Consider the following 18,541-nt stretch of genomic DNA (forward strand, 5'->3'; position numbering starts at 1 on the left):
GAACCTGGGACCAGGGGAGTGAAGTAAATTCATGCAGGCCACAAAATTAGACAGTCACAGAGGAGGAAAAGATAGGACCTAATATTTATTGACTGCTTACTTTTTTTTGCACTGAGCTAGGTATTAAAACCACAATTTACAGTTGAAGACACTGAAGTCCTTGCAGCTTTTAAGTGACAAACCTGGTCTATAAGTCCATGTTTGTTTAGCTGTGAAGCCTGGGCTCTTTCTGCTGTACACCAGAACAGCAGCTAGGGCACCTGGGTGGCTCAGTCGATTAAGTGTCCAACTCTTGATTTCGGCTCAGGTCATGATCTCAGGGTCATGGGATCGAGCCCCAGGTTGGGCTCTGCACTGGGTGTGGAGCCTGCTTGAGATTCTCTCTCAATAGTTACAACAACCATATGTGGCAGGTACTTTGCTAAGTGGTTTACATATGAGATCTAAGAGAATCCTCACGAGTTCTCTATGAAATGGGTATTTATTATTCAGTCACGGGTATCAATGACTACAGAAAAGACAGACTTTTGACACAGTGAGTATTTCAGGCACTGGTTGAGAAGTACCACAGGATTCGGATAGGAGGGTTACGTCCCTGCCTTTAATGGGCTTGAGTCTAGGGAGGAAGCAAACAATTTATACCCCATGATACAGACACTGATCCATGCCTTCTCAGTTTTATGGAGAAGTGGGCTCATGAGATAAAACGTAAAGGGAGAGAGGTAGAATGTGGAGGCTTGGGTGAGATGTAAGCACTCTGGAGGTTGCAGAAACAGGGAAAGAAGTGACGTCTGGCACCAGTGATGTAGGGGGTTGTGAAGCAGACCGTGGTGGCTGAGGGGTAGGTGGTGCAGGAGGCATGTGCTGTGAGGAAGAACCATACTAAGCAAGTCCTCGGATGCCAGTGCTAAGAAGCCTGATGTCATCCCTCTGCCGGGGGCTTTTGGTCATCATCCTCATCATTGATAATTATTTATCACTTAATATGTGGAAGGCACAGCTTTGAACACTTTATCACTCACAACTTGCTTACTATTCATAACAACCTATGAGGTAGGTACTGTCCTGTCTCCATTTTATAGGTGAGGAAACTTAGGAACAAAATAACTTAGCTCCTTGTCCAAGGTCGCACAACTAGCCAAGATTAGAGCTGGGGTTCAAAGTCAGGCAGCCTAGCTCCAGAGCCTATATTTTTGATCACCCTCAAATGACGGATGTCCGTGTCCTCCCGTTCTCTTGATGGGAGTTTCCTTTCTTCCATTCTCCCCGCCTCTACCTCCAGTCCCGAAGAAACACTTAGCCAGACATGGTTCAGGCATGGGTCCATCGCCTGGGTATGCCAGGAAGTCCATCTGGGGGCAGCGTTCAGAGGTAGAACTTGGGGACTCCACTGGAGTCTGGGCATGAAATCGCTTTTTCTCCATGACAGTACATCCTCCAGCGATGGCTCCGCATCAATGACAGATGCTAGGATCCCTGGAGAACTAATGACCGGAGGTGAGCAGAGGCATGACCTGGTCTAGGCAACTGAGAACAAGGCAAGATACCTGGGCAGACCACCTGAGACAATGAGGCAGAAGCCCAGCCCTAGGGAATAAGGAATGCTGGTCTAGGAAAGGGAAGAGGTGTATCAGGTCCGGAGAGCTACACAAGTACTAGGGCTTCTCCTGGGACATCTCTGCACAAGTGGTGACCAACTGTATAACGCTGACCTCCAGAAAGTAGGTTACAAATATGTCTGAAAATAGCCCTCGGGCGGGACCTGTCGTAATGCGTACAGGATATGGTTATTATGTAAGCATTCAGTGAGTTGTTGCTGCCATGGATGAAGAACAAAATGGGGGAATTCATTTTTGATGTTAACATCATCAAACATTTGGCACAACGCTTAACAGACTGGCAGTGCTTTCTTATAAGGTGCTGCCAAGACGACTGAGAAAAATGCAGCTTATAGTGAAACATCTTGCCTTTAAACACATGGCTCCCCCCTCTGTGTTTTTGTGCGTGACAATAACCAGTCTCATTTTCCTCTTATTACCTCAGTATCAAATAGGCTGTATTCAGTTTATTTTACACATTTTTCTTTAAATATTTATTTATTTGATAGAGTGGCACATGAGCAGGGGTGTTGGCAGAGGGAGAGAATTTTTTTTTAAAGATTTTATTTATTTATTCATGAGAGAGGGAGAGAGGGAGAGAGAAAGAGAGAGAAAGAGAGAGAGAGGCAGAGACACAGGCAGAGGGAGAAGCAGGCTCCAAGCAGGGAGCCCGACGTGGGACTCGATCCCAGGTCTCCAGGATTGGGCTCTGGGCTGAAGGCTGCGCTAAACTGCTGAGCCACCTGGGGTGCCCGAGAGGGAGAGACTCTTGAGCAGACTCCGACACGGTGCTTGATCTCATGACCCTGAGATCATGACCTGAGCTGATACCAAGAGTCAGACATTTAACCAACTGAGCCATCCAGGCACCCCTCATTTTTTCCTTTAACTTGTTTACACCCATATACTAATAAACTAGTAGATATAATTACTGTTTGTTTTAAATTGGACAACTAATATATGTGCCAGGCATCACATATGCATATTATGATTTTTAATACCCTTTAAATATTATTATCCCTATTTCACATTCAAGGAAACTGAGTCTCATAGAGATTAACTACCTTCCCCAAGATCCTACAAGCTAATAAATGGGGGAGCCAGGTTGTAGATCCAGGAATGTTTGATGCTAAATCCCATACTACCTTTCTTTTCTCTCTCTCCCTCTTTTTTTTAAAGATTTTATTTATTTATTCATGAGAGACACAGAAAGAGAGGCAAAGACACAGGCAGAAGGAGGAGAAGCAGGCTCCATGCAAGAAGCCCGATGTGGGACTCGATCCTGGGAATCCAGGATCACGCCCCGAGCCAAAGGCAGACGCTCAACTGCTGAGCCACCCAGGCGTCCCCCATACTACCTTTCAAGTGAATACCATTTATAGGTATCCCTTGCTACCTGAACTCTTACTGTCTATTCCCTAAAACAACGTGCAAATATTTTAATTCAAAATTCAACATCCGAATTGAAAATCTGCTATAATCTGCCTGTGAGCACCAACAAACATGTTTAACTTGTGTGTGAGTCTGAGTGATAAGATGTACAGCTGCAGTTGTAATTCAGCCATTCTCCTCCTCGGACGTGTTCCATGTACTGTGCATTAGCTATGTGCATCTGCCCCACATACCACGTGAAAACTTTCTAATAAAGTGGAACTTGCTCAACTCCACATTTATCACTGGCCAGAGGAAGAAGAGAAACAGTGGATATTCAAAGTCATATCTTAAAAATACATTTAAGCAACACAGACAAAATGATGGGAGTATGAACATCCTGTTCAGAAATGCGATCAGAGCCCAATGGTGTGTTGTCAGGAGCTGCATAAATGACAACAAAGAAAGGCAAACAGACATAAGGTTTTTGTTTTCTTTATCCTGTGGCTTTGTCTGCAGCTTCATTTGATAGCTCACAGCCATACACTTCTGAGGTCTCAAGTCTCTCAAGGAGAGAAGACTGTCCTAGGATTTAGCCATGGGCAAATCTCGGCCATTTATGGCTTTTTTTCCATCATACATTCATGCTAGGCCATCCAATCTCACTGAGCTACCTCTTTTTTTTTTTTTTTCTGAGCTACCTCTTTAATCAATATGTAACCACTCAAAAAACTGCCTTGCTTGACTATTTTGCTAAATGTTATTTATATATGTTATGCTTCTTTAGCATTTTATTATTTACATTAGCATATATTCATTGCATTGTGGAGGGAAAACATACTCTGCATATCACACCCACGAATATCCAATAATTATGCATTAAAGAAAGAATGAATAAGAAGCGATGTTTTAAGTGCTTCCTATTATGCAGAAATCCTTGATGGACTGTTATATGCACTGTGCCTTAGATATTAAACACACGTGTCTAAGAGTGTTTTAGTGATATTTAAAACTGGTTGGGGTTTTTGGATGAAGTAGGAATGCTTTGTTTTTAGTTTTTCTTTTTTTCATTTAAAACAATGGAAAGGACTCCCACCATCTGGAAGTTCACCAGCCAACGTATTTCCAGGAATGGACTAGATTCAGATAAAGGGAGATGCCTGTTGTGTCAAATGTTCTAAGTGGTCCCTGCCCAGATTATGAGTGCTCCCAGCATAAAGAGGCCAAGACCACCAATTTTGTTGCTGCCTAAACCGTGCTTTGCATCTTGCTCAGATGTGGACATTTGAAACATCTGACAGCTGGTTAGATGACTAATTCTGAAATCTCCAGAAATGCAGAAGAGTGTTTCATGCATCATGCTTCAGATGTTACTGAGTCCAAAGAGCTAAGCCTTCCTAGCCCCCAGTACACATCTTCAACATACTAACTGCACACTTTCTCTGGTCCTCTAAGGAGTTGGCTATACTTGTTTTCAATTTCTCTGTCCCCATTCTCTTTTGAACTCATTCCAATTAGGCTTTTTGCCCCAACCTGTAACCTAGACAACTCCTGTCAAAGCCATCAATGACCTCCACATTGCCAAATACAATAGTTTTCACCTTATTCATGTTGGACCCCATTGATTATTTCATCCTCTTTGATATATTTTCTTCACTGCTTCTGGGATACCTCTCTGTTCTACTTCAGTCTTGTTTACTGGTTCCTCCCCATCTTTATGATCATAAATATTGGCATGCCTTGATTCTTTAGCTACATTCACTTTCTTGTCCAGACTCATGGCTATAAATCCTACCTATAGGCCAATGATTTCTAAATTTATATCTTCCCCAACTTCTTATTCAGTCTTGCTGCTAGGATATCTAACAGACATCTCAAGCTTAACACATTGAAATAAACTAATTTTCCTCCCTGAAAACTGTTCCTCTCATAGTCTTTCTCATCAGAGAATCCCCATCCTTGCTATCATTCAGGCAAAAAGTCTTAGAGTCATCTTTGACTGCTCTCTTTCTTTAGCATCCATACCTAGTGTGTCTGCAAATATGGCGAACCCTACCTTCAAAGTATACCTAGAATCTGATGACTTCCCACCACCTCAACCAACCACTCTGGTCTATGCCACTGTCATTGCTCACTTGGACTATCGAAATAGCCTTCTATTTGGTTCTCTGATCCCCTCAGTCTGTCTTCTGCACAGCATCCAGCTTGGCTCCCTCAACAAAACATGTCATTCAATGTCTGGTGACAGTTTTCCATCTCCTCTAGAGTAAACTTGAGTTCTTACAATAGTCTAAATGACCTTCCATGATTTAGTCCTGTACTTCTGACTTCATATCCTTCTCTCACTTGTTCATTTTGCTCAGCTACTTGGGCTTCCTCTTGCTTAAGTCTATGGAGCAGTTGAGAGTCTTCATTTTCTGTGCTCTCTGCCTGCAACTCCTGCCAGTAATCAGTATTGTTCCTCTCCCTCATTTTCTTCAATTCTCTATTCAAATGTCATTTATCAATAAAGTCTCCCCTAACCATGTGGTTAAAAAGGGCAAAACTTCCTCCCCTTCCTTTCCTGGACACAACTTAACCCCCTTACTCTGCTTTATTTTTCTCCTAACATAATATATTTTATTTATTGCCTACTTCCCTTCTTACATAGAATGTAAGCTCCAAGAGGATAGGAGTTTTGTACATCTTGTTCAGACTGTACCCTGATTGCCTAGAACAGTGCCTAGCATTTACTTGGTCTTCAATTAATATTTTTTGAAAGAACGGATGAAAGCATTCAAAAGCTAGAATCTTTTTGTATAATGTAAATGTGTACCAATTTTTCTCCCTGAACACGTTATTTTTTATTTTTTTAAATAATAAATTTATTTTTTATTGGTGTGCAATTTGCCAGCATACAGAATAATACCCAATGCTCATCCCGTCAAGTGCCCCCCTCAGTGCCCGTCACCCATTCACCCCCAACCCCCGCCTCCTCCCCTTCCACCACCCCTAGTTTGTTTCCCAGAGTTAGGAGTCTTTATGTTCTGTCTCCCTTTATGATATTTCCTACCCATTTCTTCTCCTTTCCCTTCTACTCCCTGAACACTTTTGTATATCTCAGGAGATTTTTAGAATAATTCTGTGAGGGAGAAAGATAGAGATGGGTATTCTCAATTGATAGATGAGAAAAGTGAGCTTGGAAAACTCGCCATCATGACTTCATAATACCAGTATTCATCACTCTGGGACCTAATTGGAGGGAAGTATATTTGCAATTAATAAAAAGTTAGAGATTGAATGCAGTAATTTCAGCTGATTTGTGTTGGGCATGTATTGTATTGATTTTATTTGCTTAGGACCCTTTCCTTGGGGAAATTCGTAGTTTTCATTTATCAACCAATCAGACTCCTCATTGTTTGGTCCCTTAAAGCCAAGCATGTGACCTAAGGTAAGCCAATTTGCATTTGAAACAGAGATATTGGCATTGAAAGTTGAGACTGAGTCATTTCCAGTGCCAATGCTTCAAAGTCATAGTCCCTGGAGTCCTGTGGTTCCTGAGGCATTATCAGTTATTCTTTTCCTTACTTCAAAACACTGAGCTCCCCACTATTCTTTTGATAATCCCCTTTTTTCTTGCTTAATCTGTTGCTTGCAACCAAAGAACAGGACCCCATAGACTGCTTAAAGGATAAGCTCCTCTAGCTCCAAGCTGTAAATAGAACCTATCTTGAAATAGACTTTATTTCTTAATGTAGAACCCTGAAGTGAATCCATGAGTCTGTTCTAGGAAGATTTCTCTGATACAGTGAGGCTTTGCCTTTCTTTATATGCGTCCAAAAGCTTGGTGTATAGTGGGTGTTCAATACATGCCTATTAAATACAATATGTATCTGAAAAGAAACTTAGTTACAGTTAATCTCGAGATTTCCAGTACCCATTAAAGTAGGCTTCCCCCAGAATAAAATAACTACGAGAACCAGGGGAAATAATTTTATATTTTAGTGATCTAGTGCGTTAAACTTTGCATTATCTCTTCTCTGAGTCTGTAAAGCCCAATCCTGGTGTTCAAACTGATTTTCTTTAGTAAGAACAAGAGTTGGGGACTAATAATGATTTTAGTGAAAGGTAAAGGAAAGAAGAGCTATGGAAAGTCTGAACTATGGATGACTCCTAGATACTTGGAAGCAGGGTACATACATAGGAAGCAAATACGTTTTCTAATCTAGAAGACCTGATTTATACACTTTTTTTTTTTTTTTTTTGCCACCCACTATTTTGCTTGGAAGAGCAGCAGCTCAACAAATCTGGCAGCTTCATTGTTGTATCTATACAAATGATACAGTCATTTGGGGGAAGGACAGAAGATGGAGACTTGCAGGAGGCTGGGCTCGGAGGTCCCAAGGACAGCTCCCAAGGGATACAGTTTACCTGGCTGGAGAGTAGGGTAAAAGTGTAAGGTGCAATCATTTGGGATTTCTAAAAAAAAAAAGAAAAAAAATGACAATAATTATGAAGAGGGAGAAAGAAGATGTTCACTCAGAGGATCTGGAATTTTTTCATCAATGAAGACAGATGGAAAGATCACATTTAACAAAAGAAACAAGAGGAGATGATCTGCAAAATCCAGCAGGACAATGCATAAGCAAAGTTAATTAACAGCGCTCACACATTTGCATTAGCAAAATGATGTAGATGGACAGCAACCAGTGTCTGTGGGAAAGTCTCATCACTTTCCAGGCCCTGGGGGCTGGGAACCTCTGTCTTCTTTAATCTGTAATCTGCTTAATGGCTCCGTCAGTGTGGCACTGCCCATCCTGTTCAGGAAACATTCCTTCTGTTCCTTGCCTTCTCCAAGCCCCTGCCCCTTCTAGGCTTCCACAACCACTTTTTAGCCTTGGACCTGGTACTCAATTTGCTACATTTCTCCATTGTGTGGTCTTTTGAAAATCTTGATTTATTATTAAAGCAACTCAGAAAAACATTTCTAAACTTTAGAGACGATTAACCATAATCCTTTTCCCATACATAGTTTCTTTTTAAAAAATAAGTGTCTACATCCCATGGGGGGCTCAAACTCACAATCCCGAGATCAAGAGTCACAGGCTTTAACCAACTGACCCAGCCAGGTGTCCCTACAAAACACTTTCAGTTCTTATTTTCTTTTCTGAACTGCATATGAACCATATACATATGTATTTTCCAGAATTATGTAAATATATAGCAACTATGCTTTTAAAAAAAAATACTATTTTCCAAAAATGTGTATTTACAGTCATTTTATTTATTAATTTAATGGCTTTATTTTATCACCTATTATTTACCATAATTGGCAACTAATGTCAAACTGTCAGGTGTTTAATTTTCTTTAATATTATATATACATGATAAATATTGCTACAACAAAAAATCTTCTGTGTATAACATTTAAAAATCGGTTTTGATTCTCTGATATATATATATATGTATATATATGTATATGTATATATACATATATATATACAGTGGGTGGGATTAACAAGTCAGATGATATTACTGTTTTGAGGCCTCATGATGTGTGAAGCATCCTTCACAAAGTGTGAACACTGTTCCTGATGCTGCCCGATGCACAGAATGCTCACATCCCTGCCAAGCCTGTTTTATATGCAATCAATTTTTCTTGTTTTAAACATTCTGATTTGTATTTACTTAGGGAGGCTATTTTTTGATGTTTTTTCCATCTCCTTTTGTATGAATCATATATTTATATCCTTGCTGGTTATGCATTCCAGACAAGGCAAGGCTTTTTGTTGAAAAAAAGCTATTAACCTCTTTCCTACGTATTACTTATGTTTCTCTAATTACAAGTTAACTGTTAGTTTTTGTTAGATTTTATTATATGGAAGTTTGAAGTTCTATATGGCTATATTTGTTTTGACTATTGTAAACCTATTGTTTCAGCTGTTAGAAAATATTGGTTGTTGGGATAAATGTTTTATGACCAGTTGCACTATTTTTGAAAAATAATGAACACTTTAGTCCATCTTGAGCTTTTGTACTAAAGAGTGGAGCAGGTTTTCTCTTCCTTGAAACTTTCCATTTTAGCCACATGCTTCATAGGTATCTTAGCCAATAAAAGGTCACTCTCATCTTGGGGTGGCATGCATTCGTTTATGCTCATCTTGATTTTGATTTAAGAGCTTCAGATTTTAAAAATATTGGCAAATAAAAAACTTGTGAGGACAAACATCACATAAAACAACAAAAAAATTTACTTGTGGGTCGGATAAAGCCTATGAGTTTTCAGACTGTAGCCTTTGATGTACACAGCTGTCTTGCTGCTGGTGTTTCTTCAATGTTGTGGTTTTTCATTGTGAACCAGCTAATGTCTTTAAAGCTGACACATGATTTGCTGCTATGCGCACAGTCACCAGCCTTTGGGATAGCTACAGTAGCCAATATGAAAGGAGAGGCGTCCAGGCTGATTCTCAGTCTAGTGGCCTATTACGGTGCCACCTTGTCTTAAAAAACATCCAAGCCATTCCCTTTTCAAGGCATGCAAAACAGATAAAGCACAGTAGCCAGATCAATGACTTCTTATATGCTAACAAAGAGATTCAATATTACAAGTGAAGAATAGAATTTGTAACTAAACAAAAAATATTTCCTGAGAGGTTTTTCCCTGAGAATGCCTCTAAAGCATGATAGACTTTGAGGATAAACCAATAGAGCTAAGGCTGTATTTTCTCTTATTTCAAAAAAAAAAAAAAAAGAAGTGTCTTGTGGTTTGGGATTGCAACATGTGGTAGAGAGCAGATACAATCCATTAATTTTGGATTTCTAACAACATATTGTTACTGATCTGTATAGCCTGGAAGTATATTGGTTGCTATTATCAGTTTATTTTTTATTTTTATTATTTTTTAAAGATTTTATTTATTTATTCATGAGAGACACACAGAGAGAGAGAGGCAGAGACACAGGCAGAGGGAGAAGCAAGCTCCACACTGCAGTGCATGGGTGCACACTCTCAAATGAATGAATAAATCTTAAAAATAAAAATAAATAAAAAAAAATAAATAAATAAAAAGCCTAGTTCAAGTTCTTGCTTTGCCACTTACCAACCGGGAGATCTTGGAGGAGATTCTAGATCTCTCTACAGCTTCATGCATTAAACCGAATGATGGCACCTACTTCGCAGTGTTGTTATGATTAAATGATATAACAAATTCAACAGTGTCTGGAACAGTGGTTCAATAAATGTTAACTACCATTATCACACAAGGAGTTGTACAGAACTATATTTGTTGGCAACTAGCAACTCACAGAAAAATCAAAGCATTCTAACTTGGAAGTAAATGTGATCTTTCTCCCCAAATATCCATACAGTCAGATTTTTCCAGTTGCTAAAAGTAGAAACAGTTCTCAGTTCAAGGTCATTACCATAAAGCTCTGGGTAACTACATTAAGTAGACTGATGGAGCAATTAGCTTGTTAATTCCAGCCATTCCAGGAGCTGAAATATTTTTCCTCCTCTTGTTAAATTTAAACATGTAATTCAACATGTTTCAAACCCTTGGTCGTAATTTTTAAATTTCCATATTTTAATGTGTACATTGCAGAGTATATAAAAAAAAAGTCTCCAAGAGGCCTTGTCAGCTAGTACTACACATGCTGACTTTCCTCTTGCATAGTTTCCTCCACAAAGTCAAATAGGTTGGGCTAGAATGAGAGTCTTCTAAACTTTCTCTGGCCAAGAAGTCTCTCGTTACCTCTGCACATGAGGGGGTCAGGAGGGCTATGACATTGTTTCTTTCCTGGATTAAGATTATACAAACATCCAGCTAATTTTACACTGCTATAGCTAAGTACTAAGAAAGAGTTCAAGATGAAGAATTCTTTCCCTTATGTATCTTGATCTAATAGAAGTGGAGTAAAGGGGGGAAGAGAAGGAAATTACAATGAACTCATTGTGCCCTAGGCACTTTACTTTTATTATTATTATTATTATTATTATTATTATTATTATTATTATTATTATTTTAGTAGGCTCTACACCCAACATGGGGCACAAACTCACAACCCTGAGATCAAGAGTTGCATGCTCTACTGACTAAGCCATCCAGGCACCCCTTAAATGTTTTATATTTTTGAATCTTCAAAATAACCATATAATGGATCCTCGTTTTAATTAGGAGAACTGATCCTGAGAGGTTAAGTAACTTGCTTATGCTCACAGAGTTAATAAATGACCGTCATAAAAACTGAGTTGCAAGCAACTCCAAACCCAAGTGTGTCTGAATTGATGCTATCCTGCAATGAGGGTATCACACAGGGTTGGGGCCATTTCTTGAGTATTAATACATTTTCTAGGACTGCACAGGAATTAAAGGACAGAGACTCCTCTATTTTTTGTGGTTCCTAAATAATCTAGAAAATAATAAGTGTGGCAGGGAGCCTTGGTAGATGGGTACCCTGACAGTAATTAAATTTGTGGACTTATTTTTCCTACTTTTGTTTTTTTCAAGACCAGCTACTAGCTTCTTCAAAATATAAGGATAATAGTATCTTTCAAACAGATATTCTTCATCCTGAGTAAAATCACCTGAGTTTTATCCTGTGTAGGGAGAGAATGTTTCATTGTACCGGTGTTTTGAGAGCCTTAAGCCCTTCCATGGGGGAGTGGTCCACTGTAAGGAAGAGGATTGGTGTGAAGTGGCAAATGCTGGGACCAAGGACACCTTGTTTTCTGATAACTGACAGTTAAGTGGGACCTCAGAGATCGGGTAAGATCTGCAGTACAGGCAGTGATATACTTACTTATACTGGTTCTCCAAACAAAATGAAAAGTTTTTGCTCCTTCCCGTGATGTGCTAGTTCCACGGTGGCCAATTTCAATCTATCAACGTGATGACGTCACTAACACAGAGCTAGGAAGAGATGCACACTCGTTGCCTTTGCCCAGTGTAAATAGGCTCCAGTACACACCTTGGCTGCAGGTGTATTAGGGTATGAGGAAATATGGGCTGAGTGTTCCAAGAGAAAAGCTTCCTGGGGTGAAAGAGCTCTCAGCTTCCCTGCCAGGCCCGGGGTCTGATTTCTAAAACTAAGTTTAGCTAGTACAGATGGCACTCCCCCCCTTCTGCAGAGACAGGTCTGCCCGTATCTGCATCTTTTTTTTTTTTTTTTAATTTTTTAATTTATTTATGATAGTCACAGAGAGAGAGAGAGAGAGAGAGAGAGAGAGAGAGGCAGAGACACAGGCAGAGGGAGAAGCAGGCTCCATGCACTGGGAGCCCGATGTGGGATTCGATCCCGGGTCTCCAGGATCGCGCCCTGGGCCAAGACAGGCACCAAACCGCTGTGCCACCCAGGGATCCCCGTATCTGCATCTTTTGATTGTGTTTGTCTCTGTCCTGTGGGAAGAATGACTCTGAATCTGTCCCTTTCCCTGTAACTGGGGTGGTGGTAGGGGGCTTGAGTTTTGGAGGTAAGAGCTTTCTGGGAAGGCCCCCACCCTGTTTGGCTGGAAGCAGTCTTAACTGAACTTCGTATCGGGATGGGTAGCCCACCCTGAAAGACTGCCACCGAGGCTGATAGTTGGGCTGGGCACTTAATCCAGGTTCAGTATTTCTTATAAGAGTCCTGAGACCAGTTTCTGGTCAGGAGCTGAAACGATGAGACAGGAGGAACCCTCCAGACAGGCTCAGGGATTTCTGCACGTAGGGTGGGCAGCTGGCTGCAGCCCAGGAAAGGGAAAGATGGGCTTTCGCTGCCCAGAGAGAACTGATCAAAGAGGTGTTCAGCCAAGAGAAATATATCTGCTTCTGTTGCCACCACAGGAAGTTAACAATCCGTCGTGAGAACTTGGCTGCAGGTAAATCAAAACTATCCACCCAGCACCTGATTTAAATTGTGCAATTTTCTCCCATATGTAACACCATGAGAGGTAAAAGCCAAGATGTGTATATTTTCTCATTTGGGGATTTTTAAAGTTCTTTTTGACTCTTTATAGTTTGGTTTCTGTGTCAAAGCCAAGAAAAAGGGCAGCCCCGGCGGCTCAGTGGTTAAGTGCTGCCTTCAGCCCAGGGCCTGATCCTGCAGACCTGGAATCGAGTCCCACATCGGGGTCCCTGCATGGAGCCTGCTTCTCCCTCTGCCTGTGTCCCTGCCTCTCTCTCTTTCTCTGTGTCTCTTATTAATAAATAAATAAAATCTTAAAAAAAAAACACAACACAACAAAACCAAGAAAAAGACGTTTAGAAAAGCCATTTGGTTTTCTTTCCCCACCACGCTCCTTCATCTTGGTCTCCCCCAGTTAGAGCGTTACCCTGAATCGCTGAGAGAAAAAGAATGAATGACACCGAGTTGGTCATGAGGTTCGTGTTAGAAAAACGTGGCTTGACAAAGAGAAGCACTTCCAAGTAAGTCAGAGAGAGGGCTGCTGGGCTGCCTGGAGCCCATCTCAAAAGGGACAGAAAGGGAAGTAAGGGTTGGTGGGTGGTGCTCTTAACGGAAAAGCTCACACAATTACTACCAGCTTCTTGTGCACCTCCAGGCCTCCGACCACAGCACTGAACTCCTCGAAGGAGATCTTCCCGTCCCCGTCTCTATCCAGGGTGATGATGGTCTTGTCCACCAGCTGCTGTAACTGCCAGTCTTTCAGGTTGTCCCGGACCATCATCTTCAGCACCTGGAACAGCTCCCCGTTGGAGATGTAGCCGTCTTTATCCATGTCGTAGATGCTGAAGGCAAACCTCAGCTTCTGCTCCTCGTCCCCCCTGACGCTGAACTGGGAGGCCCCCAGGATGAACTCCCTGAAGTCCACCTCTCCGTTGCCGTCCGTGTCGAAGACGTCGACCACTCGCTGCACCAGCGGGTTCTGCTGCAGCTCGGGCAGCGACAGGAACTCGTCCACGCTCAGGGAGCCCGAGCAGTCCAGGTCCAGCTTCTTGAACCGCTTGCCCAGCCTCTTAATTTCGTCCTGGCTGAAGTGGGAGCACATCTCCTCGGGGTAACTGGCTTCGTTCCCCATTGTGCACGCGGGCACCCCTCGCTGGGGCGCTGGGGGCGCGGGGGGCGGACGGTTGCGGGGCGCGGGCAGCCTTGGGGGGCTCGCGGGACCCCCACGACCAGCCCCAGCGAGCGGGGGTGGGGAGCCAGGCGGGGAGCAGGGGGGAGCTGAGGGTTGCAGGGGATGGGCGCCCCGGGGGAACCCAGAGGCCCACAGGCTGCCCCTGCGCCCTCCTTCCTTCTCTCCTGGCCCTCCTCGATTTTCTATCTAAATTTTTAAAAAATTTTTAAAATGTATTTATGATAGTCACAGAGAGAGAGAGAGAGAGAGGCAGAGACACAGGCAGAGGGAGAAGCAGGCTCCATGCACCGGGAGCCCGACGTGGGATTCGATCCCGGGTCTCCAGGATCGCGCCCTGGGCCAAAGGCAGGCGCCAAACCGCTGCGCCACCCAGGGATCCCTCGATTTTCTCTCTAGTTCCCTTGCTAGGATTTTACCTTCTCACCTCCTCACATTTCCTTAGCAAATCACCCCCAAAAGGGCAGTCCCCCCACCCCCAGCACCTGTCCTGCAATACATACGCTTAATAAACCTGCAAGGCATTAGGGAGGGAAGAGCAGTCTTCGGCCCTTCCTGCTTATTATGCAGGCCTAGTGGGGGGACCAAGTGAGGTGGCGCATCACAGGGTTGGTCTTACACCTATTTTTCCTAAATTCTCTGGGAGGGGAAGCCAGCCTTGATCTTCTTCCCGTTGTGGTCATTGACCCTTGTCAAGGTATGGGGTTCAGGGCCTTTCTAAGAGACCACTCAGATGTCGCACAGGATTTCTCACGTGATCACCTACAGGCGGTGACATATTCCTGAGGAATGCAGGCAACGCTGGATTCAGGGCATTTTTTCAAGAACACACGGTTCCCCAGAATATTAGCCTTGGTTGCCCTATTGTTACTTGGAATTCATCATCTTACAACTGGTCTTCCTCGCTGTTGAACTGGTGCCTGATGGCTGTCCTGCAGACCACTTTGGGAATGGCTGTGATGAGTCCAGAGAAACCTTTGGATTGTTCTGAGAGTGCCAGTGGCCCTTCTGCGGTGTCACTCTTTCCTCTTTGCTTAAACTGGATTTGTCCTTTTTGTTAAATGGGAATCTGATGCACTACCCCCCCCTTCCCCATATTCCTTCTTCCTTTGGAAGCACATCAGTTACTCCAAATGCATAAGAAATAAATCGGATTCAAGAGCAATGCTGTTCAAAGGGTCTAAGGGGGAAAACCCCAGGCCACTAAATCAAACCCAAGGGGGCAAACACTCACTTAAAAAATGCTAACACCTTCTTTGTGTTTTCAGTTCAGCCAAAATATCACTCTCACGGCGATTGTGCTGAAACATGATTCTATCCCACAACAAAGCTATGGGGTATCTTCCCCAAGAGCTAGACAATTTAAAGGGAAAGGCAAGCTTCGTAGACTACAACAAACCACTGAATTATTATCCCAAGTGACTGAATGAGCTAGATCTGAAAGAAGCATGATAGAGTGGAAAAAATTTAAAAGAGAATCACCTAGCATCAGCTCTGAACGGCCCACTTAGTAGTGGTAAGGCCTCAAACAACTTGCTTAACAGCAGTTTTTCCCATCTGTAAAATGGGGCTAATAATACATGTTTACAGCTGTAGGAGGATTAAAGTTGATCTTAGCTGATATGATAAACCTTAATCATTATTAATATTACTACTAATTTCAGTACTATTTACCCTGCTGGTGAAGATGAAGTCTTAAAGAATGAACAGTTGGCAGCCTGGGTCCCTACGTGTCTGTTATTTACTGAGTGTTCCTCGTGTACCATTTACACGGTGCCACTTACTGCTCTAAGCATTTTCTCAGCATTGACTTTGGCTCCCCCAGTTCAGCATACTCCTTGAGGATTGACGACCTCACTGGCCCATCAGGCATGCTTCTGGAGTCTTCACTGATTTACCCCTGATGGTCATCATGTGGAAAGAGATACTAGCTTGGAAACTTTTAGTAAGTGTATTCCTCTATTCTTCTATGTAGTGAGGGGTAGTGGAAAGAGCATAAGAATTCAGTAGACCAGGTTCCAGTCCCTGCTCTGCCCAGATTAGCGATGAGCCCTTTGAGGAGCCATTTCTGTACCCACCTCAGCCTCCTCATCTGTAGAATGGTGATAGTAATTATAACTGCCTTCTCCACTGCATGTGGTTGTTCTGAGAGTGAGATGTGGGCATGCATATAGAAATGTTACATGAGAGGAGAAGTTAACTCCTGGTTGAACAGACACTCTCAGGAAGATGGTCCCACTTCACTAAAATAATTCAGTGTGTTACCAAGAATTGCTTAACTCCTGTCCTGCAGAGGATGCAATGTCATGCTGGATCTTAAGTTTTGGTCAATGTGAAGTTGAGTCCCCCATTGCTCCACATTACATAAACTTCGTAGTTCAGCATTATTATGCAGCTCAATGCCATTGCTTCAATTTTCTCTGGCTGTTATTCCTAGTCATTTTCAGTGTTACTTTTTCTCTTTATCACTGTGGAGGGATCTGGACCATTGGACATTCACCGCAGTAAGTAAATTAAAAGGGTTCACTGATTGTGCCAGAAGAAATCAGGAGCCTAATGGCACTTCCATTTCAGCAAGTCATTATTTTTTCCTCAAGAATTTTCAGGGAAAGAACTATGAGATGGTCACATGCAAAAATCACTGATATTGGAAAATAAAACCAATAGAAATGGAAGTGATGGATCCTTTGGCTCATTTAAGGCCTCATCTTCCAAGTCAGGAGAATGGGTTTCTGAGCAGTATCACACAGCCATTCTGGGAGCTTCCCAGGTAGTGGGTCATTGATCTTGACTTGGAAGCCCACACCTATCTGTGGTGTTGCAAATTACCATATTTAACATTAATCTGTGTTGAGGTTAGCCATCCTGTAGACTGCGGAACCACACAGCCCTGAGTTTAAAACCTTTTCTGAGCATCAGCTTTCTCATCTGCAAAGCAGGAATAATATGGTGTCGTAGTGACATCTGGGTGGCTCAGTCAGTTAAGTGTCTGCCTGCCTTCAGTTCAGGTCATGATCCCAGGGTCTTTGGATTGAGCCCCCACATTAGGCTCCCTGCTCAGGGGGCAGTCTGCTTCTCCCCCTTCCTCTGCCCCTTTCCCTGCTGGTGCTCTCTCTCTCTTTTTCTCTCAAATAAATGAATAAAATCTTTTAAAAATATATAATGGTGTCATAGTATTATTTTAGATTTGAGTGAGAGAACATCTAAAATAATTAAAAAGCCATCTAAAATAGCATACCATGTGCACCTATCTTTTGTACCCTATCTTCTTTATTTTCCTTTCTTACTCTTTATTTGCTTTCTCCAAAGCAGATATTTGGCTCTGGCTATATGTGTTTTGTTTTCCTTGGATGTGACAAACGTTGTTTCAAGTTCAAATCCATTTAACAAATATATATCAAACACCTACTGTGAGCCAGGCCCTGTGCCAGCTGATGGGTCTTCTGTGGTGAACAAGATAGAGTCCCTTGAGAAATAAACGGTTTTGCTATTGAGAGATCTACAATTTAATAAACAGTATGACTGGAAAGATGTAGCACTATTTGCTTAGTCTTTTATGTGTAACATGTGTATTTAAAAGAATCAAGAATAATATGTTTGATTTTCTTTTGTAATTCTGGCATGGTGTTTAGTATGAGCACTGGTTTTCTTTTCTTTTTTCTTTTTTTTAAGATTTTTATTTATTTATTCACGAGAGACAGAGAGAGAGAGAGAGAGAGAGAGAGAGAGAGAGGCAGAGACACAGGCAGAGGGAGAAGCAGGCTCCATGCAGGGAGCCCGATGTGGAACTCGATCCCGGGTCTCCAGGATCACACCTTGGGCTGAAGGTGGCGTTAAACCGCTGAGCCACCTGGGCTGCCTAGAGCTTTCAATTTTTAACAATTTCAATTGTTAAATTTGCTATTTAACAACTCTATGATCGTGGGCAAAATTACTTATTTAAATCACTGCTCATCTATAAAACTGGGGCAACAATTGCTAACTCATTGCATCATTTTCAAGATTAAATGAGATAGAACACATTAAAGAATTAGGCTCAATGCCTAGCACATAGTAGGTACAAAAATGATAGATGTTATAATTGTGCCTACTTTAGGCTTGCCTAGAAAAATTTTAAGACTGTTTATATACGTGTACATGTAGATATACCCAACTATATTCATTTGCTTTCTTCACAAATATTTATTAAACATTTACTATACAAGAAGCATGCATAGCATAGTGATCTAAAGCAGATACTTTTCCAGCTGTTTCTGTCCTCATGGAGCTTACAGTTTTGCAGGGAAGATGGGCATTAGCCAAATTACTATGCCCAGAAATGTTAAAGGGGCACCTGTGGTGAGTGTTGCAGGTTAGAGGTAACACATTAGGAATTTGTGGTGCCAGTGGAGTTCACACAATGCAAATTTGATCCAGTCGAAAAGATGAACTAAACTTTCATTGGGGAAATCATGATTAAGCTGAAATATCAAGGAGAATAATAAATTAATTGGATGCTCCGGGATGTGAGGGATGAGTGTTC

General features: G+C 42.0%; 2 protein-coding genes across 3 annotated transcripts in view; both read right to left on the reverse strand.

Moving 5' to 3' along the window:
* Positions 1–18,541, reverse strand: part of GRIN3A (glutamate ionotropic receptor NMDA type subunit 3A) — a 151,621-nt gene that overhangs the window by 10,343 nt on the left and 122,737 nt on the right. The window lies entirely within an intron of this gene.
* On the reverse strand, positions 13,296–13,999 carry PPP3R2 (protein phosphatase 3 regulatory subunit B, beta). Its single transcript, XM_072840319.1, has one exon. The coding sequence runs from the start codon at positions 13,960–13,962 to the stop codon at positions 13,450–13,452; it is 513 nt and encodes a 170-aa protein (XP_072696420.1). The 5' UTR covers positions 13,963–13,999; the 3' UTR covers positions 13,296–13,449.

This window comes from Canis lupus, chromosome 10 (assembly GCF_048164855.1).
Source record: "Canis lupus baileyi chromosome 10, mCanLup2.hap1, whole genome shotgun sequence".
In the NCBI taxonomy this organism is placed as follows: Eukaryota; Metazoa; Chordata; class Mammalia; order Carnivora; family Canidae; genus Canis; species Canis lupus.